At 37.0% G+C, this 26,545-nt stretch overlaps 1 protein-coding gene across 2 annotated transcripts in view; it reads left to right on the forward strand.

Annotated features, from left to right (window-relative positions):
* Window positions 1–26,545, forward strand: part of LOC136876377 (transmembrane protein 98) — a 239,580-nt gene that overhangs the window by 149,611 nt on the left and 63,424 nt on the right. The window contains exon 6 of one of the 2 annotated variants that reach the window (XM_068228414.1): window positions 9,110–9,653. The exons of the other annotated variant lie outside the window; for it this stretch is intronic. Within the exon in view, the coding sequence (XP_068084515.1) occupies window positions 9,110–9,124 (15 nt within the window). The 3' untranslated portion in view covers window positions 9,125–9,653. Of the gene's footprint in view, window positions 1–9,109; window positions 9,654–26,545 lie in introns of those variants that run through there. 2 annotated transcript variants of the gene reach the window in all.

Genomic DNA, 26,545 nt, shown 5'->3' on the forward strand with positions numbered 1-26,545 from the left:
TCAAATCACATAATTGTATTCTAAAAAACGTGCGAGAACATCTCTCAACATTACATCTTACGAATTTTCATGCAGATACTAAAACACCGAACTGCGTCAAAACTAGACGTGATAGGAAAAAAAAATAGCATCATTTTCAGAATCAGAGCAGCGATTTCCATAAGAATTACATATTTTCTATTTTACCGCAAAATCATGTTGGCTAGTGTTATCATGCAACTTTCCCTGAGGTAACTGAATTTTCTGAAGCTAACAGGTTACTCCCCGAATGAGCAATTTATTTACCCGTGAAGTTCAGGAATTCAGTACCCTTTCCTGTTATCGTGCAACTTTCCCTGACGTAACTGAACTTTCTGAAGCTAACAGCTTGCTCCCTGAAGGAGCAATATATTTACCCTTTGAAGTTCAGGAATTCAAGATCTTATTCTGTTATTGTGCAACTTTCCCTGACCTACTTCCAGTGGCGAGGGCTTTTATCTTTGTTGGAAATCACATTCCATATACAAAGGATGACAAAGAACATTTTCTAGAATGGAAAAAGAGGTTTCTTACTAAGTGGTAATAGCGAAAAATCGTGGCGTGATAAGTGAGGTATTTTTACGTAGGTTTAGTATGATGTGAATTGGGACTCAAGCGAGAAAGCGTCTTAATGAGGATTGCACTAATTAGGTTTCACTGTACTGGAAAACAGTATAAATGGGGCCTCCAGTTATTGAGTATTAACAACAAAACTTTTATGAAATTATATAACTGTAAAAAAAAAAAAAAAAAAAAAAATGTAGTTAGACGTATTGATAGCTTAATCTCGGTTCTTATGTTGTCATCCTTTCATGCTTGTGTTAGTTCTTTTTTGTAACCCTGCTTTCTTTTCTGATCAAATGCTTTGTAATTCACTTTCCAACACTGCTGTTGTAAGTCTTCTTTTTCCCTGGTAGTGTGATGTCAATAACTTCATCATTTTATCTCCTATTCCTTGGAAGCTATTGACATCCTGATTTGTTATATTTTATGTATAACTAGTATTCTTGTGTAGTCCAACTAGATAACCATGGAGCATATTTAAGAACTTGATCACTGCTCTGCCTTGAACAATGACAAGAGTTCTTCTTCCTGTGGAGGTGTGATAGCCAAAGTACAGTGCCATTGTCTTCTAACTAAGGTGGTTGCAGATCGAATCCCAGCCAATGCATGCAAGATGTTCGAAATGGAAAGTCATATCCCATTGGGTCAGATTGCATGTAAAACTGGTAGTCCTGTGGCTGTAATTACAATATCTATTGTGACATTAAAACTACATCCTTGCATGTTAAATCAGGTGTAAGATGTATTTCAGTCCGGCCCCGCGGTGTAGGGGGCAACGCGTCCGCCTGTCACTCGGCGGCCCCGGGTTCGATTCCCGGCCAGGTCAGGGGTTTTTAATTCAAAATCATTAATATCCCTGGCTTGGGTGTTTGTGTCGTCCATAACATTCCTTTCCTCACATTCAACACTTTACACTTCCTCCATTTACAAAATACACGCAGGTTCCTCACATATGGTGCAGGTAGGGACAATAGATCTTTCTAGGTCGATGCCCCAAACAAGTGGCATTTAAAAAAAAGATGAATTTCATGTTTGAGACATTCCAGATGCTATTTTAAATTCAGATTTGATAAGAGTTGAAAACACTATACAGTAAAACTCCCATTTAGTGTGCCTCAGTTTCCAAAGCTGCAAAGAAAATCTCTTTCTGGTGAGTATATTATCCAAGATAAAACTCCACTGTAAGGATTACTTGGTCTTTAAGTGCACATAAATACTATTTTTATTAGAGAGTCTATTATCATCATTATCATTATTATTATTATTATTATTATTATTATTATTATTATTATTATTATTATTATTATTATTATTATTATTATTATTTCCTTGCCATGTATGTACCCATAAAACAGGCACTCCCAAGCTCACTCAGGATCAGCTCATCAGACTTCGAGAGATTATGTCCGATGTTCTTGCATTAGAACTAATGGCACTTCACTTTCCCTTAAAGCAGCCTCAGCAGTTCGTTTCCATATTGCCTTAGGGCGCTCCCTGCCTCTCTTGATCTCTTCAATGGCAAGAGCTACCTGTACTAGATGGTGTTAAACAGGACTTCTGGCATGGCCATACCAGCAAAGCTGTTTTTCCTCATCTTGTCGCTGATGGGCACAATTTTAAAAGTTCCTTGCACAAGCTTGTTTCACACTGTCATGTAGAGTGATGGCTACAGACCATTGCAGTCTCTTTAATGCATGTCTGTGCAATGTATGATACCAGTCAGCTGACAACAAGAGTTTGTGATTAAATCTGTGACATTAAAGAGACTGCAATGGTCTGTGCAAGAAGTAACAAGATGCCTAACATCTGCCCAGTTTGGCCTATGCATATGCTCAGTTTTCTCCATGATGACAGGCAAGTTTCTAGCAAGATGGATTATAGCTGAACATTTGCTTTAAAAAAATCATGGTTCAACTAAATGCACTCACTATATGTACATAAAAAGAAATATGTTGGTTGTTACCGATAATGGTCAAATCACATTTTTAGTAGTGCTGAAAATGCATCCAGTGCAATGTCATGTCAGATGTTAGGCAGTGCAAGTGGTTGCTGGATTACAGGAGGAAATAAGACATCAAACATAGCACAGCCTCAATTCTTAACAGACATATTAGCCCAATATCTAATGAGGTTGTAGGAAGCTACTCAAAGCGAAAAATCCAGAGAGTCAGAGAAGGTAATCTTTCACCAAATCCAAGAACTTCAACATACATCACTAATATTCCTGACAGTTATAAAGTGTACACATAAATATGGTTGACAAATAAATTTAAAAAATAAATTCATCCATAGGATAACTCACATCATTGAATTTGATGAACTGTCGCAGCTTCATATTTTATGGAAAAACTACAGGGTGAGCAACATAAAGCAGAACCAGTACCGTAGCCCGGCAGCGCAGCCTGCACATGGGAGATGCGTGCGTGACAGTCTGCAGTAAATACATTGTCGCGTAAGCTGTTTCTAACAAACAAACACATTAAATTAGGGTAAATTTCTCCATCATGTATCGCATTCAAAACCCATTCACAAAATCACATTCGTAATGCAGGGTCACCCGGTTTAAGTTCTTGCACTGCAGTAATTTTATACGACTTCAACTTCAGTAACTTTGTACCCGTTCCACAGAACCATAGGAAATTTCAATTTCGTGAGCTAGTCATCAAAGACCTTTCCAGAGCGTTACCAATGTTACCTACAGTTTCTTGTGTGAGTACTGTACGTGGTTTATTACGTTTCTTATCATGAAGACTTCCCATCTTATGTAATTTATTTACTGATCTATGAATCGAAGTCCGACCTCCTGGAACTTTAACATCAGGAAACTTCTCTTGAAATAATCTCCTTACGGCCCTCGCACTTTCTGAATGGACATATGAATCGTCAAAGAATACTCTTTGGGAAACAGAATACCGATTCCTATTCCTGTCATGGAATGTAACTTATAAGTGTGATTTGACACTTAACCTAGTCTCTGAATCGTATTTATAAAAAAAAAAAAACTTTACACTGCATTAAATTGGACTTTCATTCATCTTCAACCCATTGCTGTCAGTTTATTTTAGATAAATTGTCAGCAACAGTGATCATAATCTCTCTTTATGCACTTTGAGGAAAGTAACAAGGACTTCTAACCCATTGTGTGCTGAGTTACAAATTTACTGTTTCCTACCCAGTGCTGAGTTTTTCATTTGCATGTAAAAGAAAAAGGAAATAATAGTAATTAGAAGCCATAATTTTTAACTTAGGCTTAAAATGTCAGAAATATTGGATCTTTATTAATCTAAATGCAGTTGCAAAAATCTTATACTTTAGTTAAATTTATTTCTGAGATATTGAAATGTAATTTTTTATGCCCTTGCCTACGTAATCTTTATACAAGTTAAGGGGTCCTAAGTAAAATTATTTCCTAAAATCTTTAAACCAGTACATGTTGCCCCTCCCTTTCAAGTAGAAAAGCTAAAATCTTAACAAATTTGATGAAGGAATTAAAATTTCAGAAATCACAACACAGCTTTATATAACAGACATATACAGAAATTTACTCAGCCCTTGGAAGCGAACAGCTAAAATAAAAGAAAGAAAAAAAGTTCTCGCACATTATCTGCAGACCAATCATAGTACTAACAGAGTTAAAAGAAAATGTTTGGATTTTAAAAAATTGCATATTAGAGTGAGTTTCCCTTTGATATATTGTACAAAATGTTTGGTTCCTAGGCAGAAACAAAATGTGAGTTTCACTGTACTTCTGTACTTCTCTGAGGGATCACTCTCATGTAAAGTCTTCCAGTCATTCTTATAATAGGTACATCCTAATTATGATACGGGATGATATGTTACATAGATAATTCGCTGGCTTTGGACCAGGATAGCAGTACTTTTCAGGTAGCAAGAAAATCTGACAAGTTTAGTATTGTTTTGTAAATAACTTAAGTTGAATTTGAAAGTCTCTGTTCTTTTTTTTGTACCTAGGTATGTCAACAACATATTCCTAAAGAATGTTATATACTTACACGCAGCATTATATCTGTGTGTGTTTTTTTACCAGTAACAAAGATGCTGAAGTTAGTTACTTATCTCGAAAAGCTTTCAAATAACTTACTGTTTTTTGTAGTAAATGTGTTTCATAGGGATGGGCGATTTCTTGAGACAAATTCTTCCATGCTGTTTAAAACTGCCAACTAAATGTTTACAAAGCATATAATATATACTATACCCTTGCTGGCGAGATGTAGTGTTTACGGTGCACTATGGCTTCTGGTATGGGCTAGAATAAATTTTTTACTTTCAATGACCTGTCTGAGTCTGATCCTTGACTTTGACAGTATGAAAGTGACCGAGGTATGAGTGATGTTAGTAATACCATTCCTTACACAGCCAGGCCCTGTTATGAATGGTGTGAAAATATCGCTCATAGGTTCGGTTGGTGCATGTATGTCAGTGGGCTTGGCAGAATGATATGTAACAGCAACTTCTACCTCAGTGAGGAAAGCAACAGGAAACTACCTCACACCTCAGTTCCCTAGTATGCCTCTTCAGTGACGCCTGGGCTATCTATGACAGCTGTTAGCGGAACTATGGAGGACCCAACACGCATGCATACATAATATATGGTGCCAATACAAAGCATCTAATTCAAACAAATTCTGTAACTTCTATTTCTGTAAAGGCTTCATTAAAAACAAAACCAACAAAACATTTGACATTAGCTTTCTTCCCTGCCAATATACTAATATTGTTCTGTACTTGATGAAATCTGTTTTTATGTCCTATTTCACTATGGATATCTCATTTCATGGCATTAGAGAACCCAAAAGTTATGCACCATACACGAAGAACTGAGGTTAAACTAAGTACCATGCATGGTTCAAAATAAATCACAATTATCATGAATATTACCAAACATGGCCTCCAATCAGAAGGTACGACATGTATAGCCCAGAGTTTTGCGACACAATTTGCTGGTTTACTGAGTAACTTTGAATAAGAGAACAGTATTACACTGAATACACTCCACAATGTGTATCCTGTACAAATTACCTGATACCGCATCAATGACGCACGCTAGAACTGAGTGGTTTAATTGCTCATCAACACATATTTACAGTATGGAGAAAGCCTGTGGTTGACTACTCGCATACTTGGCACAAACAACATTCAGCTGTGCTTAGTTGTAAGGTCTACAACACTCACAGATTCTCTCCACACCTCTTGCAAGTGACAGGTCATTACGCTAGTCTCGAGAAACCATTGTCTATTTTTTTTAGATACACTATTCTGATCCTAACTCGGCAAATTGTAATTGTAAGTTGTTATCCTGGTAAAAGAATGTCAAGTTATAGTAGTCAAAGTTGGAAAAGAAACGGGAAGAGCGCTTTGCTTAAGGCGACACTTGGGAGATAAAAAACATATTTTTACCTAATGCATGGATTTTCACAAAAGTTTATGGGAATGTCACCTGCATAAAAGTAGAGATATTACACAAAATTTCATTCATATACAATTAATAGTTTTTCCAAAAAAAAAAAAATTGAAGTTTTTTGACATTTTTAATTTCATTTTTTATGAAATTTAATTAACACATAAATTTGTAATTAGGTAGATGAGGCGTCTTTTAAAAGCACTTATGTATCGATTTTTCTGTACATAATTTACGAAGGTAATCCCAAAAATAAGGTCTATTTTTTTTATAAATACATAGTCCTTTTTATTTCTACATTGGTTTACTTCATTTTACAGCTTGAACATTTAGCTATTTTTCTACATAATCACCATTTCTGTCGATGCATTTTTCTAGATGCTGTAACAGTTTTTGTATGCCCATGTCATACCAACTCACCGCCATGCTGTTCAGGAAGTTGTGAACCTCATCTTTCACCTCGTCATCGGTGTTGAATCGCTTTCCAGCCAAATGTTCTTTCAACTTAGGGAACAAGTGATAGTCACTGGGCGCCAAGTCGGAACTACAGGGTGGATGGGTGGGTGGGTAATGATGTTCCACTGAAACTGTTGCAGGAGAGCAACGGTTTGCCGGGCAACATGCGGGCGAGCGTTGTCATGGAGAATGTTTACACCCTTGCTCAACATTCCTCTTCTCTGGTTCTGAATTGCCTGTCTGAGTTTTTTCAGGGTCTCACGGTACCTGTCAGCATTAATTGTGGTCCCAGCATGCATAAAGTCGATTAACAATACCCCTTTTCGATCCCAAAACACAGTTGTCATGACTTTACTGGCAGACTGTGTTTGCTTGAATTTCCGCGGCTTTGGTGAAGAGAGATGCCGCCACTGGCGTGATTCTTGCTTGGTCTCAGGTGTAAAGTGGAACGCCCAGGTTTCATCACCCGTGACAATTGAGTCCAAAAAGTTGGACTGTTCGGCTGCAAAGCATTGAAGAAATGCGCGGGAAGAATCAACTCGTTGCCGCATGTGGTCTTCAGTCAGCATGCGTGGCACCCATCTTGTGCACACCTTCCGGTATTTCAACTTTTCTGTTAAAATTCTGTGAGTGGCGCTTCGGGAAACCTCAGGAACCAAAGTGCAGAGATCACCCAGGGAGTTCCGCTGATCTTCACGCATGATTTGCTCAATCTTCACGGCTGTCTTGACGGAAATTGACGGTCTCCCGCTCGTTTGTTCGTCGTAAATTTCAGTCCGACCAGCTGCAAACTCTCTACACCACTTACGAATATTTTTGACATCCATGCATGACTCACCATACACTTCCATCAATTGACGATGTATTTCAATCCCTTCAGTACCTTTTGTGTTCAAAAACCGAATAACTGCGCGCACTTCGCACTTGGCAGTAACATCCAACGGGAGCTCCATTCTCAACGGCTGCCAAGCCAATACTGAGTGCCTCAGCGCAGCGTGCGCATGTTTATATGCGAGCGTGGGAGACACTCTTCACAATATTGTGACCAACAGCCACACAAAAAGAGTCTGCATAAAAAAAATAGGAGCCCTTATTTTTTAGATTACCCTCATATATAAGGAGGTAAATCGTACTAAAGTTTGTGTAATTTTTACGCTCTAAAATTTTGGACTTAAAAAATCTCTACTACTTGAAAAAATTCTGCAATCAAAAATTCCATGTGCAGGTTTCTTAATATAACTGTGATACATACACTATGCAAATTTTGTTACAATTGGCTGAATATTATGGGGGGAAAATGGGATTTAAGTGTAAAAATTACAATTGGCGGGAAAATTAAAGCAAAGTTCAAGTGACGTTTTCTTCCTGATTCATGACCTAAAAGTCGCCAGAACCATATGTTTTCCTTCCCTTCATTTCTTAGCAGCTTCTGTACGAATACTGGTAACTCTGAAAGCTTGTTTCTTCTTCTTCTCCTTCTCCAAAGAACGGTAAAAAATTCACCTGCATTTTGTTTTTCAAAATGCTACCTTTCCTGAGTCAAAGTTATGGGGATTATAGTTTCTGTCATGTCATGATTGTTGGGTATAGGTGCAGAACTTACATGGCTTGAAGTTGATACGACACTTTCCTGATCAGAACAGTCTGATTCTGATAACATTTCATGACCCTTTGCCCCTGATTTCTTCAATGGAGACTCTTGTCTGTAATAGCTGATCCCCATCTCTTTCCTATGAAAAGTTCAGCAATTCGTCGCTTAGTTAAGGCTAATTTATGTTTATGCATATTGTTTATTCCCTTGAATACAAGCTATCAATTATTACAGCACACTGTCTTTCAATAATAACAGTATCTTGATACGCAACTACAAGACTTTACTTGTGCACGTACTTCACAAAAGTAAACAGACTGGCTACCACCACAGAACCCACAAAAAAAGATTAAACATACAAGAATAACAAATATTATAGTTGTCGACACTGTTGTAGTACCATCAGGAATACCAATACAAGCATAAAAATGTTGTTGCAAAGAACAGGCATATTTGATTGAATGGAAACATGACAATGACATCATTACCCAACAAAGCAGTTCAGCAGATGCCATGCCCATTTCTGCTCTGTGCAGACTGGTAAATAAAGCATTGTTAAAGTGATAAATTGTTAGAAATGAACGAAATAACTTTGTGACAAGAAAGAAGAAACTCAATCCTTTTAATTTCAGTCATAAAACAAAATGTTGCCAAAATGACCAAAATATTGATTTTTATCTCCGGAGTGTCGCCTTAAGGAAGAACATGACAGACACGCTAAGTTGACATTCCATCAGACTCTTATGGTGTGTGTATCTAGTGCTTCCATCTGTAAGTAAGTTGCTCCTCCTCCATGTTAGAAATGATAAATTGTATTATTGACTGCCCCCTTTCTTTTTACATATGTATTATAGTTGTATTTTAAGTACTTAATTGCTACCATAGAGTAATTTTGTATGTTTCATAAGAATCTCATTCATTCTTCTCATGATTCCAGGGGAAGGTTATAAATGAGTTGGTAGTGGTATTGACAGAATTTATGTTCCTGTAGGGTAGTCTTATATTCTTATATTTTCAGTCATTATTCCGTATGATATTGGTCATCTGTTTCTGTTTTTCAGCTGTTACGAAGTTAGTACACAATTCACAATTCAGGTCCACTCTTTAGTTCTCACTGTTATAAAGAGGGGCTTTTGGGAAGAGGAAATAGAAAATAATCCTTCCCACATATCTGAAATATTGTCCAGAGGCGTGTAAGCAGAGTACTGTCTTCACTGAGTTCTCACCAAGGCAGAGAAATAAGAAGGCCGGTGTAGTTTGAATCCAGGGATTTTCAAAATGTAAAGTCATGTCCCTATGGTTTGAATACTAAGTAAAAACTGAGGATTCGTGACTGTGATCACAGTACTAGCAGTCATGTAAAGCTGTGAACCTGATAGCTTTAAAAAAAATATATTGTATGATTTATATCTTTTTTTAAATTGCGAGACATTTATACCAAATTTTTGAGGCGAAACCATTTAGTGGCTCTCCAATAGGCTTGCAATCTCCAGTTCTCTCTTTTTCCATGCAAGTGTAATAATATTATGGAACAAATATTGTTTCAGAAAACATGGTATCATGATTCACTAACATTACGAGAGAGAGAGAGAGAGAGAGAGAGAGAGAGAGAGAGAGAGAGAGAGATATTGATTTTATGGTAGGTTCATTTTTGGGATTTATGCTGTGTCAAGGAAATAAGGTGAAATTCTTTACGTTTTACAGAGAATTTTGCTCTGTGTCTTCAGAAGAAAATCCTGAATGTTTGCGAGGCAGACTTCTCCAAGATTTATATCTTTTTCTTAATATGAGACATTTATACCAAATTTTTGAGATGAAACCATTTAATGGCTCTCCAATAGCCTTGCAATCTCCAGTTCTCTCTTTATCCCTGAAAGTGTAATAATATTATGGAATAAATATTGTTTCAGAAAACATGGTATCATGATTCACTAACATTACGAGAGAAAGAGGGAGAGTGAGTTATTTTATGATAAGTTCATTTTATCGATATTTTTCAATGAAAGTTGTCCAGGTTAGAGAGAGTTATTTTATAATAAGTTTGTTTCATCAATAGACATGATATAGGCCTTTTGGACTTATGCCATGTCAAGAAAATAAGGTGAAATTCTTTACGTTTCGCAGAGAATTATGCGCTGTGTCTTCAGAAGAAAATCCCGATTGTTTACGAAGCAGACTTCTCCAAGATTTATATCTTTTTTTGTATTATGGGACATTTACATCAAATTTTTTAGATGAAACCATTTATTTAGTGGCTCTCCAATAGGCTTGCAATCTCCAGTTCTCTTTTTTTCTGTACAAGTGTAATAATATTATGGAATAAGGTTTGTTTTAGAAAACATGGTCTCTATTATGATTCACTAATATTATGAGAGAGAGAGAAAGAAAGAAAGAAAGAAAGAAAGAAAGAAAGAAAGAAAGAGAGAAGTCTTGGAGAAGTCTTCCTCGTGAACAGTCAAGATTTTCTTCTGAAGATGCAGATCAAACTTCTCTGTGAAACGTAAATAATTTCCCCTTATTTTCTTGACACAGCATAAGCCCAAAAAAGCCTATATCATATCCATAAGTATGGGACGTGAAAGCATCAATGATATCATTTTATCAATATTTTTCAATGAAAATTGTCTATTTTATATTAACATTTTTTGCTATACATGTGCAAACCTGAGTTCCAAAAAGTAAAAAAAAAAAAAAAATATTATACGAGAGGAAAATGGTCTGAATTGATAGTGTGTTTCAGGTCACTTTTTGATGTACTTAAAAAAAGGAATGTTCTTGTACATATCATCATTTTGACATGTAGCTCATTCTAGGCCTGTTTCACAATTTATCTTACAGCTATGGTTAAAATACTCTATAGAATGATTGTAACCTCACTGTCCAAGACACCTGGATCAACTCATGGTCATGTAGCATAGAAACAAACTAGGTCTACTTGAAATGTGCTGTCCTCTGAATCAGTATATAGACCATACATACAATATCCTCTTTTCTTTTAATTATACAGTATATAGACTTACGATGATACTGATGAAGTCTCCCACTTCTCCCTCCAGATCTGGGTCCTATACTAAAATTCTGTTTAATGGGACAATATTTCAGACAAATAAATGTTACATATTTCATCAGTAAGCTCTCGGATACTGAATATGTGAAAAACTTGTATAAATACCCTATTTCTTGTCTGTTCTTTCTGTTCCTTCTGTTACTTATGAAAAATATACTTAAATTTGTTGGTCGTGGTGACTTCATTGCATTATCTTCCAGGCAGTTAAGGTAGCTATAAGTTTGTGAATTCATTGGTGTGGTATATCACCATGTGAGTGCAGTGCTGTTAAAACTATTTCAGATTTTTAAAGAATGTGTAGTTTCTTTAAGAACCTGATGTAAACATTTATAAAATTTAGCATTGTTAAAACATGTGTACAAAAAATGATCAGTTGTGCCTATAATACTCTGTATGTGATACTACTTACTGCAAAAGAAAGTAATAATAATAATAATGAAAAATATTATTATGAATTGTTTTCAGTGTTCTGTTTTGATCTACTCTGCTTTCTTATTATGTTTTGGAGTTTTCCTTCCTGACTGCCAGACTTTGGTTCTTGACTTGATAGTGAATCACTGCCAGCTGATATAAGTACATTTTTGTCCAGCTCTGTAGTGTAATTGTTGCAGTATTAGCTGTCATCCTTGGAGGCCTGGATTTGATTTCTGGTACAGATTTAAGACTAGTAGGAGGGCTGGTACATACAAATCAACTGAAAAGATTTGCACCATTTCGACTCTGCACCACTTCGAGGAATACAAGGACACAGGACACCCGTCCCTTGGGAAGAAGAGGGTGTGAAAAGAGAAGTACAATTCACGTTTGCTTTGTGAAAACAACAATTTGTTCTACGTCAGAATAATGTGAAAAATGAAATAGAAATGCATGTAAACAGACAGGAAGGGGGATCATTTGTGGAAAGCTTGCTAGAACAAAGAATGTGATTGAACAGAGGATTCTTTTCCATTTTACCACATTTCTTCTGCTTGCAGGAAGGCATACACTGCAATCAACCACATAATTAACATCAGAATAATGGAACACCCCTATTACTGTTGTCTGAATCAGTTTGAGAAATATATCTTAGCTGAACATGCATTGAAAACACAGACCGGGTGAGTTGGCCGTGCGGTTAGGAGCGTGCAGCTGTGAACTTGCATCCGGGAGATAGTGGGTTCGAATCCCACTGTCGGCAGCCCTGAAGATGGTTTTCTGTGGTTTCCCATTTTCACACCAGGCAAATGCTGGGGCTGTACCTTAATTAAGACCACGGCTGCTTCCTTCCCACTCCTAGCCCTTTCCTATCCCGTCGTCGTCATAAGACCTGTCCGTGTTGGTGCGATGTAAAGCAAATTGTAAAACTTAACAAAAAATTGAGGAAACTAACATGCTGGCTACTAGGACTATGCTTGTTTACTGTTTAACCAGCAGCAATTGACATAGAAAAATGGCCCACCAACTTCACACAAACAAGAAAAGGTCAGTTCCATTTGACTGTCTTTAAAAGATCTCCTTTGGAGTAGGTGAAACATCAGCATTAATCAAAATGCAACAGTGTCTCAATAGCCTGTAGATCAACACCCTTCTTTTAGATGTCAGCCATAACAGTATACGCTGTTTGTGAACAATTTTTTAGTTTGACGGCAAAGCTTCTGATTTCTTTTTCATGTTTATTTTCCATTACCATATTTAGTGTTGTTAACTTTGCTAAGACTGGTTGTGAAAAATATCTATCAATCAATTGCCCACCTGTTAGCCATGTATACGGTTCAAGTCCCGTTGTTAAAAATAAAAAATCACCATCAGAATGTTGGGCAGCAGGGTAGGAGAGGTGGCGGTACACAATTTCTAATCATGCCAAAAGCCAGGATTCAGTTCCAAACCTCTGCAGTGCTCACATAGAGTGAGTGCGTATGATGCTGCTGATGGTGATTTGTCCGTTGGATGGGGATGTTGTGCTTTGAGCAGACCCCTTGGTGCTATTTGACATGAGCAAGGTATGTGCCAACACTGGGAAGGGAATCAACTGGATTATCTGTCCCAGTTCCAGTTATCTGGTTTAGGAATTACAGATTCAATACAAAATGAAGTAGGCAAAAAGCAGGAGTTGGTTTAACAATGAACAAGAAAATAGAGCAACAGGTAAGTTACTATGACTGGCAAAGCAAACACATTAGTGTTGCCAATGTGTCCAGTGTAGGTCTACATGCCTACCAGTTCGCAAGATGGTGAAGAAATCAAAATATATTAATAGAAGGTTTAAAACAGCGTATAAAAGAGATGTGGGTATTTACATGATGTGTCTACATACGTGTGTGATAACCATACTACCGAACACGCAATTTTCTACATCCAATTCTCCATCCAATCGCATGAACCACCGATCTCCAACTACAGCACTTACCTATTTGTTGTCGTTTGTTTTCATAAGAGGCGAGCATTGCAAGCTTGAGTTTGTGACGCTCCTGTAACCTCATTCATTCTGCAGATCTACTTTTTGGTCTTATTTACTCCCATAATGAGTCTAGTTTCCTTCTGCATACCCTTTTTATAAATTTCTACCAGCTTAATAGTCTCACATTTAGACATTTTTTGTAAAGCATACCAAAATTGCTGGGCTGAGTGGCTCAGACAGTTGAGGTGCTGGCCTTCTGACCCCAACTTGGCAAATTCGATCCTGGTTCAGGCTGGTGGTACTTGAAGGTGCTCTAATACATCAGCCTCATATCAGTAGATTTAATGGAACATAAAAAACTCCTGCAGGACTAAATTCTGGCACCTCAGTGTCTCTGAAAACTGTAAAAGTAGTTAGTGGGACGTAAAGCCAATAACATTATTATAATTTTAAAATTCATCGATTTTCAGTCACAAAACCTTCAATATAATTTTTCATAGTCACATTTTTATTCTTCAGGTGTTTTCTGATAGATCAAATTAAACCTCAGTTGTCTGCACAACATCTATATACCATGGTATAGGTATTGGTTCCTTTAGGAAACCTGAAATATTTGTCCTGAATGAGTAAATTCATAATTCCAATATAAATGGTCCATTATTGGAAATTATAAATTTTCCTGCTAACTCATTCTTGGTTGCCAGCGTTTTGCCCCATTGTGCCAATTTGGGCTCATCAGTTAGTAATTAGCACATCTACCAAGACACATGGCTAGTGCATATAGTGGAAGCCACTGCATAGGCTAACAGACCATTTATTGGAATTATGAATTTCCCTATTGGAACCAATATCTATATGCATCTTGGTAAGTGTGCTAGTTACCAACTGATGAGCCCAAATTAGCATTCTGAGGCAAAAACGCTGGCAACTAAGAATGAGTTACCTGGAACACTTACTATTTCCAATAACGGACCATTTATATTGGAATTATCTATACACCAGGCTACACTGTACAGTTACCAACTTTCAAATGCCGAAAACCCACCTAACTGGGTGGCCATTTTGGGATGACACGTGCATCATGTCAGCTATTGCAGTTATGACTTGTACGATCATCCTTCTACTTTAACATGGTATATAAACCATTCCCATATATGCAATACTTTTTGAGTTACAATTATTTTTCGTGTTACATGCATCATTTATCCTAGCACCAAGATAGATTTTGTTAGATTATTGCTCCATGTGGTAGCTAAAAGTGTAAACTTTATATAGTTTATTGTTCAGACTTTTGTTCTCAACACAGTCTCACAGAAATAAATTTGGACCAAACATCAACCCCTCAATCATTAAATTAAAGTTTTGCATCAAGTGTCTGTCATTTCCGAGTTTGAATTACGCATCTGCTGTTTCTTTATTTACCGAGATCCCTCAGTCATTTCCAAGTTTGAATTACGCATCTGCTCTTTCTTTATTTACTGAGATCCCTCAGTGTGATAATGTGTGTTTAAGCCAAGAACAGAGCAATGGACTGTTATACAAGTATATCTCGGTGTGAGTGAATTCTCTTGTTAGCAAAGAACCAAATGCTTAAGGTGAGTAAAGCTCCGTACTCTTCTCTTAATTTGTAAATCAGTGCTTAAAGGTACTGTTTAATGGCTTTAAAAAGCATTCCTGCCTTAGGACACTGAAGATATAACACGGCCTGCTTACTCTGTTATGGCCCAATGGATAACCCGTTTCACAAGCGAAGCTGAACAACTTGCTCTCCCTCGTAAAGCTTATTTCAAACGATCCTAAGCCCTTCTATAAGGGTTTGTTTAGCGATCTTGGAATAGATTATATAGATGGCTTTGATTGTTTGATTGTGGAAATAAGATTTTGAACTAGAAAATTCTTAAGATCCTGAATTAAATTGCATTTGGAGAAACTGTGCTTTTATGTTACCTAAATTTTGTTGAAAACCTTCTGTTCTAGTAGACTGCAAAATTGTACGCATTTGTGAAAAAGATCTGTAGACGAATATGATCAGTGTTGTATGTTCGGCGCTCCCTTTCTCGCTCCACCAGCCAGCTGCACGCGCGCCTGTGTATCATTCTGCTAGCTTCGACGCGCAGCCCTCAGTGCGCGTGCCTGACCATCGAGTGTACTATAAATAGGAGCTCCCTGCCTGCTCAATTGCCCACTCGCCCCGGTGTCCAGCTCCAGAATACACCCTACGTCGAGCACGGAGGCTACTCCTCTTGAAAATGTGCTTCGACCAGGTGGACTGAATTTCTGGCAGTACGAGGTTTCACCTCTGGTCACCGCTCCCTTACCTGTTTCCACTGCCTATGTTCCGTAATTCTTTTACAAGCCATTTTCATTCCCTAATTTATGCAAGCTCCCTTAGTTTCGCTAGGTGGAATTTCTTCAATCAATTGAACTTGCTTTTTAGGAATTCAGGCACTTCAACAAACAAGGACTCTCAAAGACATTCATGTTAGTGTGCCAGATAGTTTTCGACTATCAACGTGTCAATTCACAAAGACTATCTTTTCAAGATAGAAGTGTATATAAAGACTGTAAACCTGTACATATTGTATAAAGACAGACTTTTCTCAAGATTCAATATTCCTTTTTGCTTCAAAATAAATTTCAGTTATTTGTGTAAATATCATAAAGTGAAGCAATAAAAGTTGTGTTTTGTAAACTTCAACCTTGGTTACAACAATCAGTATAACACACACACTATGGGGTATTAGGTAGAATATAATCCTGTACTTAAATGAGCAATAATGTTTGTTAAGTGCCATAGTCTATATTGCACTGAATTTTTAAAAGTCGGTTCAAATAACTAAATGACTATTTTTTAGTCAAGTGATGTAAATAAAAAACTTATGATACCGCAATAAAGTATCAAATAACCAAGCGCCATTATCACAGATGATCATATATTTAAAATATCTCCAATTTTGATATATTAACAAGAAAATTCATGTTTTTATCTTTACTTTGGTATATAATACTTCACATTCCACAGGAAAGATGAATTAATACAAAGGATTTTGCATTTGTATAAATATAAAAAATATATATTTTGGTGCTTGGTCAAGTAGTGCATAACACCATCCAGTTGTACTTCGTAAAACGATAATCATCACCACCACAAAAGCATCACATTGATTTTTCGCCGGAGACCAGCGACCTCAGTTAGAATTAAGTTTCATGTCAGAAAGAAAATATTGTAAAGGGAGACTGGAATACAGTAGTAGGTATAAAAAAAAAAAAAAAAAAAAAAAAAAAAAAAAAAGACAGCACATGTCTCAAGAGCTTCTCAATATTTTGCTGACGAAACATTCTCGAGAACAGTAAGTGCACTTCTGACATCACAGCCAACCAGACGAGTCAAGAGTTAGTTTGGCCTTACATTCCCAGCAAATGGCAAAGACTTATGTGCAGGGGAAGGTGGCAGCCGATAACACAGACATTTCATTTGAGCCTGAGCCTTCGATTTATGGTGGATGGGAAGACACAGCACTCGGAATGGACTTGATTATAAAAGCAAAGTGAGAGTTGGAACCTAAAGGTGATTGCCAACAAAAGGGATAGCCAATATGATGGAATGGAAGAGGTTAGATATATTTGGTCTGAGAGAGACAAACTCTAGCGAGTAGAAAGGAGGTTGCAAGTTGTAATGGAAGGGAGTGGATTTGGTACTGCACAAAGGTACTGAGGTCATTACAGATGTCTCTTCTGTAAATGAAAGAATCACCAAAGCCAGAGTACTGGGAAAAAAATCTGTTTCACAATAATTCAAGTATATGTTTCACAGCAAGTTAATAAGCATCCTTTTGGATATGGAGTAAAGTATACTGAGGGGGGAACAAATCCTAGATAGACTCCGATTGGAAAAACGGAATAGTTTAGAAATGAAACTGGACTAAGACAGGCGAATGTGCTGTCATCTCTTTTGTTTCTAATGGTTATGGACAAAATTGTAGGAAAGGAGACAAAGGAAGCATATGGGAATAGGGAGATGAGTTTATTACTATTTGCAGATGATATTGTAGTCTGGGAAACGAACAATAAGGAAGTTCAAGAACAACTTGATGCACTGAATGAGAAAATTGAAAAGTATGGTATAAAAATCAGTGTAGTGAAAAGCAAGGCCATGGTGAAATCAAGAGGGGAAATGCAAAGTGAAAATTGATGGTCAAAGCCTTGCAATTGTTGACAGTTTCAATACCTAGAGAGTGAATTAATGCAGAATACAAGGTTGGACATGGAAATTAGCAAGAGGGTGCAACAGAGCAATGCATTCTACCAGAGTGTAAGAAACCTGGTCTGGAAAAAGGAGGTGTAAAGAGATAGTGAACAAAATGTATTATGCACTCATATTGACTTATGCAACTGAGACGTGGACAATGACAAGTAGGGAAGAGAGCAGAATTCAAGCCAGCAAAATGAAATATCTAAGAAGTATGACAGGAAAGACAGACTGAGAAACGAAGATGTGAGAAAGGAGGTTTGTCGTGACCTACCTGTCCAGTGAGACGATCTCGTAGGTTGGTCACCAGGCCGTTGGATGTTGAAGTATTACCTGACCTGCCGAGCGGAATGTAGGGAGGTAATTTGTAGGTATGACTCGTCCCGCAACTCACGAAATAAAAGATGATGTTATTTCCCTGTCTTTTATTACTGAGGACAACTACAACTACTATGTACAGTATATTTACAAGTCTGAATGTGATGATCTATAGAGAGAGCGAGCTTGTTCCACGCGCCTACTGTTCTACTACGCGTCTATCTGAATCTTGCCCTGCGGCACTTGGGCTATGCCCGAAAAGAATCTCGTTCTGACAAGTATGAACTACTGGCTGGAAGAAGGCCCCGCGCCATCTTGGCCAGGGATTATATCTCCGCTCCTGAACTCAAAGTTCTATCCCTACGTCCTACCAAGGGGTTGGGTCTTACGGGCATTACCAAACTGATCACCCTGTTGCTAGCGCCCTCAAGTGACCATTCTCAATAGTTGTCATAGTAAGTGCTGCCACCTAGGCACTACTGTCTTCTGTCTCACTTTGTACTCATCCTTCCTTGTTTTCCTAGAGTGCATCTGTACTGGCCCAGAGTGGCCTTGTACTCTGCTTTGTTCCTTTGTCGGGCACCAGGCAGGCCGCCTGGCCCGCATACTAACTTTGTTTGTTGATACATAGTAAATATCTTGTTGTGATCAACAAGTCTCCGCTCTTGGTCAACAACTTTTGTAAGCGAGCGTGTTTCGCAAACTGCTCTCCAATACTTAGCTGAAGGCTTCCTTCGGCTTTCCAATTATTAAATCTAACTATTATTATTATACTTATTATACAATTACTCAATTACTACAAGGTGTCTCCTGTCATTGATCATCATTCTAACACTAATTAATCTCCTCTGACATTTTGAGCTCGAGACTCGGCTGTGAACCCCGGCTGCCTTCCACCTGGCAGTCCGCCGGTTTGAGCCCCTGGGAGGTTGGTACACGACATCTCCCCCCTTAGGGAAGAAATGGATGCAACCATACGTTGCGTCCATTTCTGTCCCAAACTATTTACACTCTGATGTTGCCGGTATGTAAGGATCGGCGACCCTGTGGTGAAGGGGAAGGTTGTTCTCTACCCTGATTAACACTTGTATCCATTTCTATTGCTTCTATAGATCTCACAGGCGTACTAGGGCGTCCCCCAGCAGGCCTGGAGTGTAATTCCATGATCTCAGACATCTCCGGGCGTCCCCGGATCCGCCTGGGATGTTGGAATATAGTTAAATTCTCATCTGAAGTCTTAACCTTATCACCCTTCGTAATTACCATTTGTTTTATACATATATTAGGGCAGTGAGCCCGTGCGTCGTCAAACCATCTTTTTGTTGGAAACCCTAGTTTCAGACAGCAACAATTACAACAGTAACAAATTAAAATTAAACTTATGATACCAACAACTATCCACACAATATATCTGTACACATTAATATGCTGATAGACCATTTGTCTTTGCAGTTCTTCTTCTTTTTGTCTCACCATATCTTCCACTTCTTGTGTCTTATGGGTAGCCCATTGTAAATCATTAATGTGATTTAGCAAATTATTTAATGACAACTTATTCATTTCGGGTATCTGTTCTAACTTGATTTCACTACCTATCTGTTCACAACAGTCATAATCAAGTGTAACTTCTGGTACAAAGTCTTTACTTTGTGTAGTGTTCACTTCACCTACACCTTGTATTTTACTATGTAGCCCATATACTGCGCAACCTGCACTTAAAACAAGAATACCAGTGCCTGTTAACCTGATATCACTGGTGGTATCCTTACACATGCATGTTACCTCAGTTTCTTCTGGGGATATGTATATATATCTGTTAGCTCTGATAGGTATCCACATGAGCTGTTGAACGGGAAGTACTCTTTTATCACAATTATCTGGAATTTGACTAACTCCAATAATTAACTGGATCGACTCTTTTGAGTGTACACTGCATTAATAGGGAATTTAACATGACATAGTTTCCAACTGGGTGTTACTACCTTACATTGATTTATCTGATCTTTATCTAACTGAACAGAAGTTTGTTTCTCTTTGTCCATAAGGATATAGTCCTTGGTCTCTTGAAGATAAACAAAATGGTGTGGATTACTCTTCATATATGTGGGGAATGGAATCATGTGATACAATGTATAAGTTACCCTATCTGTAAGGGGTGTCTTGATGACGTACACTAGATAATTTTTGTTAGCGAACACTTCCACTGTGGCTACTTTGTAAATCAAGTAGCCGTAAGCTGATTTTAAATCAAATGGCAAGGACAATCCTTTAGGAAGTCTCCCTGAGCTTTCTTATAACCTTTAATGACATCATCTGGTGAGATTATTTGCACCTGAATGACTCCTACCTGAGCATTCATTATACCTGATAGTACAACACTGTAATGCTCATACAGTTGTATGAGAAGGCCTTCAATCTCAATTAAATGCCTGTTCACTGAGTTTTCTAATTCTACTTGCTTAAGTGCTTCTGTAATCTGAAGCGTGCTATTGGCAAGATAAGATCTAATTTCTGCAATGTTTTGAGTTAATCTCTGCTCATTGGCTGTGACATCGTAAATGGTGCTGTTCATAGATTGCAATGTTGATTTTACTACTATCATCTGGTCTTTTGCAATTTTCATATTGAAAGCTGTTCCTGCTCTAACTCACTAATTTTTTACTCATATTTATCGGCATCATCTTGACTTAATGTTCCAAATAATGCCTTTGCGATGGAACCTACTGCATTAATTAGGCCTCGTTTTCGCCTAATGTTATCCGTTTCCCCTATTGGTTTAGTAATCCTCGTAATTAATTCCTTCGATTCCTTAATTCTCTCTAATTGTGCACTTAGCATTCTAACATCCTGTTGACATGTTAGGTTAGTACTTCTTTCTAACTGTGTACATATTAATTGAGTCCAGTGTATGTGTCTCTTGACATTTGAAAATACATCACTTAATTTATTCAGGTTTACATAGGTAACTAGTGTCCATTCCGTATGGTATAACTGTATCTCACCCTGATTGTCGAAGTATGCCCCTGGAGTACTCTCATATGGTGTCACCTTGACATCCAGTACTTCTCCGGCTATTCTGTAACAATTGCAAGTAATGAAAATCATTTTATTTTCCGTATTGAAAGATTCTCAATAATAATAATATAAAAGAATTTATTGGACTCCAACCTATTCAATACATTACTGGATGTTAACATTTTTAGTTAAACATCGTTAAAATGGAGACATGTTTCGCCCTCCATGTGGGGCATCATCAGTCATATCAAAGCACCTCAAAATTAAACCAGACGTCTGGTTGGAAATTATGAGCAATATTTATAAGAAAGAATACATTAAAAACACGTACAAAGTCCTATCCAAAACGAAATAACAACAGACTAGTTAGGTACACATAGTAAAATACGCTAGTGGTTTCTTAATATTAAAATGCACAGTATAAAAATGGAAATAATCAAAGTCCGTATGATATTGAGTTCGATGGTGGTTCTGCGTTAGTATATACAAATGTTGGCAAAATAAAACATAATTTATAATTACTGTACACTTATTTCTAATTGTTAAAAATGATAAGGTAAAACATTCCAATTTGACTATTTATAATTTGGCTACAACCAAAATAATTCGCCCTAGAATTCATGAGGTAGTCAAACTCCGTTGGTCACTCTCTATTTGAATGGAGTGCACAGTGCGAGTGAACAGCTTTTGTTGATTATAACTGAGACTTGTTAACATCCTCAAAACAAGCTCTCCAAGCACCCCCACTAAGCCGCTCAACTCATCACGCCCCTATTCTCCCTCCAATACACACAACTCCTCCCCAAGCGCCAATCACATACCCACGGCGCCGCCTTCTCAAATCCACTCCCCTCCTCTAAGACGTCACACGTACAACACGAGGAGCAGGACATTAGCGACAGCCAGTGCTCCACAAACCTCCTAACAATTAGGCAACAGCTCAACAGCTTTCAAGGTAAATTTTTAATTTTCACATTTTTCATCTCTCAATGATTTCCCGTTTCTTTTCTTTTTCAGTCATTTCACTTAACTAATTAAGACAAATCCTCCATTTTCAGATTTCCCTCACATGTAGGACAGCTCAAACACCGATTGCACTGCACAACATTTTCGACCGTTGCCCATTTAACCAACAACTGACTTTCCCACACTTCAACAACAAAATATACGCAAATTTTTAGTCAACTAGGAAGAACCTAATGATGTTTTCAACTATCTTCATTTGAAGCTGGTGTTGTTTTAACTCTGTCTTAGCACAGCCTCAGTTATAATCAACAAAAGCTGTTCACTCGCACTGTGCACTCCATTCAAATAGAGAGTGACCAACGGAGTTTGACTACCTCATGAATTCTAGGGCGAATTATTTTGGTTGTAGCCAAATTATAAATAGTCAAATTGGAATGTTTTACCTTATCATTTTTAACAATTAGAAATAAGTGTACAGTAATTATAAATTATGTTTTATTTTGCCAACATTTGTATATACTAACGCAGAACCACCATCGAACTCAATATCATACGGACTTTGATTATTTCCATTTTTATACTGTGCATTTTAATATTAAGAAACCACTAGCGTATTTTACTATGTGTACCTAACTAGTCTGTTGTTATTTCGTTTTGGATAGGACTTTGTACGTGTTTTTAATGTATTCTTTCTTATAAATATTGCTCATAATTTCCAACCAGACGTCTGGTTTAATTTTGAGGTGCTTTGATATGACTGATGATGCCCCACATGGAGGGCGAAACATGTCTCCATTTTAACGATGTTTAACTAAAAATGTTAACATCCAGTAATGTATTGAATAGGTTGGAGTCCAATAAATTCTTTTATATTATTATTATTGAGAATCTTTCAATACGGAAAATAAAATGATTTTCATTACTTGCAATGATAAAGCCAACCAGGCTAATAAAAATAAAAATAGATATCAAAACCTCAAAATCAAAATCGGTAAAATCTCAAAAGATATCTTATTCTTAAAAGAATGTTTAAGATTAGGTCTGGTGCCGAATTTCTTAAAATCAACTCAAAGGAAAAACATTCCAACACTCAAATCTAAAGACGTCCAAAATAAAGTCAACACCATCTGGCTTAGAAATGAAATTAAACTAATGTATAGAAAAAAATCTCTATTAAACCTGCAGCTTTACCGGGAACATTTGATTACTGCTCAATCATTATCACCTCTCGAATGGAGCTCATACCAAAGACACATTGCACGTAAATTGCAGAACATATTAGACAAAAAACAAAAAACCTTAGACCACAAGTTGACATGTCTATTAGAAAAGAAACCTAAATCCATAAACCAAAACAAAACTAGAGAAACTTTCACCCCCTCATGGAAAAACACTCCAACCACCATCAATTTATCTAACACCACATTTTCGGATAATGAAATTAATTTCTTTGACCAAGGCCTAAAATATAATTGGCCTAGTCCAAATAAAGCCGAGGATATAATTACCACAATAGCCGAAGTTGAATCCAATATAAATAAACAAATTCCCTTCGACAGACAAAATGACGTGAGATATGAGATAAAAAAGAAATTACCCACCCTTATAAAAGAAGTTTCCGACATCAATAATTTCACCGTTCTCAAACAAACCCACGAATTAAGAAAAAAGGTAGACACCAATAATGTTATAGTAACGAAAGCCGACAAAGGCAATGCCGTAGTCCTAATGAATAAACACGACTACGTCAAAAAAACGGAGGATTTCTTTTCCGATAATTCTTACTCAATAATTTCAAAAGATCCTATCTTAAAAACTCAGCGTAATTTAAAAACAATCCTAAAAAATTCACCTTTCTTATTTAATGAACACGAACATCAAAAACTCATCAATATGAATCCCAAATTACCCACCGTCAGATCACTGCCAAAAATACATAAAAATGATGTTCCCATTCGACCCATCATAAATAGCCGAAATAGCCCAACGTACAAAACTTCTCAGTTCCTCCAAAAATTCCTTAAGAAACACTTCACATTTCACAATAAACACCCTATTAAAAACTCAATAGAATTATGCGAAACTTTAAATAAATTTAATTTGCAGCCTAACCACATAATGTGCTCATTTGACATTACCAATATGTTCTCGAACATTCCCGCTAAAAAAACTATCGAAATCATACGAACTAATCTTTCTAAACACAGCACCTTAAGTCAGTTAGAAATAGAAGAATGCTTACAGTTACTAACTTTCGTCCTTCATAACAATTATTTTACGTTCAATAATAAGATATACAAACAAGAAGGTCTAGCCATGGGTGATCCCATTTCGGGAATACTCGCCGAAATTTATATGGACAACCTCGAAAATAGTAAAATAACAAACAGCATTAACGGTTTGTGTCTTTGGCTACGCTATGTCGATGACACACTAGCAATAATAGACAAAAGCTGCAATAATAGTGAAGACATACTAACTTACTTAAACAGCCTTGACAATTGCATCAAGTTTACTAAAGAAGATGAGGACAATAATATCATCAATTTTTTAGACATTACAATCACCAGGACCTTAAACAATTTCGATTTCCAGATTCACAGAAAACCTTCATTCACTCCCACAACCATAAAACAAAATTCTCTTCACCCACAATCGCACAAACAAGCCTCATTTTACAGTTTAGTGTACAGAGCGTTAAAAATTCCCATGTCAACCGTCAATTTAAAAAAAGAAATAAGTACCATAAAAGAAATAGCTGTTTTCAATGGATACAATCCCTCAATCATACAGAAAATAATCAATAAAGTGAAATTGAAATTGGCCACAAACCTCTCCCCAATTAAAATTAATAAGCCTAAATATGCATCATTCACCTACATTAACCCCATTATACATCAAATCGCTACCCCTTTAAAAAAACATGATATTAGGGTAGCCTATAAGACCCATAATTCTAATCAAAAGCTATTTTTCAACCACAATAAGATAAACTCGGACAACAATAAATTTTCGGGCTCTGGCATTTATAGACTGAAATGTGCTGAATGTAACAGTTCATATATCGGTCAAACTGGTAGGAGCTTTGCAATTAGATATGCAGAACATTTCAATGCCCAAAAGCACAATAAACACTCAGCCATGAGCATCCATATGAAAGACACCGGACATAGCTTTACCACAATCGAACAGGATCTCCAAATTTTAAAAAGACTAGATAAAGGCAGGCTCATGACCGAGTTCGAAAATTTATACATTTTTTTGGACCAAAAATATAATAAGAATAAGAATTTAAATGATCCAATAGACAACCGAAGCCCTCTTTACGAACAATTAATATTTTCGCTTAATAGTTTAGATCTGAAAGACAAAAGACTTGTTAACATCCTCAAAACAAGCTCTCCAAGCACCCCCACTAAGCCGCTCAACTCATCACGCCCCTATTCTCCCTCCAATACACACAACTCCTCCCCAAGCGCCAATCACATACCCACGGCGCCGCCTTCTCAAATCCACTCCCCTCCTCTAAGACGTCACACGTACAACACGAGGAGCAGGACATTAGCGACAGCCAGTGCTCCACAAACCTCCTAACAATTAGGCAACAGCTCAACAGCTTTCAAGGTAAATTTTTAATTTTCACATTTTTCATCTCTCAATGATTTCCCGTTTCTTTTCTTTTTCAGTCATTTCACTTAACTAATTAAGACAAATCCTCCATTTTCAGATTTCCCTCACATGTAGGACAGCTCAAACACCGATTGCACTGCACAACATTTTCGACCGTTGCCCATTTAACCAACAACTGACTTTCCCACACTTCAACAACAAAATATACGCAAATTTTTAGTCAACTAGGAAGAACCTAATGATGTTTTCAACTATCTTCATTTGAAGCTGGTGTTGTTTTAACTCTGTCTTAGCACAGCCTCAGTTATAATCAACAAAAGCTGTTCACTCGCACTGTGCACTCCATTCAAATAGAGAGTGACCAACGGAGTTTGACTACCTCATGAATTCTAGGGCGAATTATTTTGGTTGTAGCCAAATTATAAATAGTCAAATTGGAATGTTTTACCTTATCATTTTTAACAATTAGAAATAAGTGTACAGTAATTATAAATTATGTTTTATTTTGCCAACATTTGTATATACTAACGCAGAACCACCATCGAACTCAATATCATACGGACTTTGATTATTTCCATTTTTATACTGTGCATTTTAATATTAAGAAACCACTAGCGTATTTTACTATGTGTACCTAACTAGTCTGTTGTTATTTCGTTTTGGATAGGACTTTGTACGTGTTTTTAATGTATTCTTTCTTATAAATATTGCTCATAATTTCCAACCAGACGTCTGGTTTAATTTTGAGGTGCTTTGATATGACTGATGATGCCCCACATGGAGGACGAAACATGTCTCCATTTTAACGATGTTTAACTAAAAATGTTAACATCCAGTAATGTATTGAATAGGTTGGAGTCCAATAAATTCTTTTA

Source organism: Anabrus simplex, chromosome 6 (genome assembly GCF_040414725.1).
Source record: "Anabrus simplex isolate iqAnaSimp1 chromosome 6, ASM4041472v1, whole genome shotgun sequence".
NCBI classification, from domain to species: Eukaryota; Metazoa; Arthropoda; class Insecta; order Orthoptera; family Tettigoniidae; genus Anabrus; species Anabrus simplex.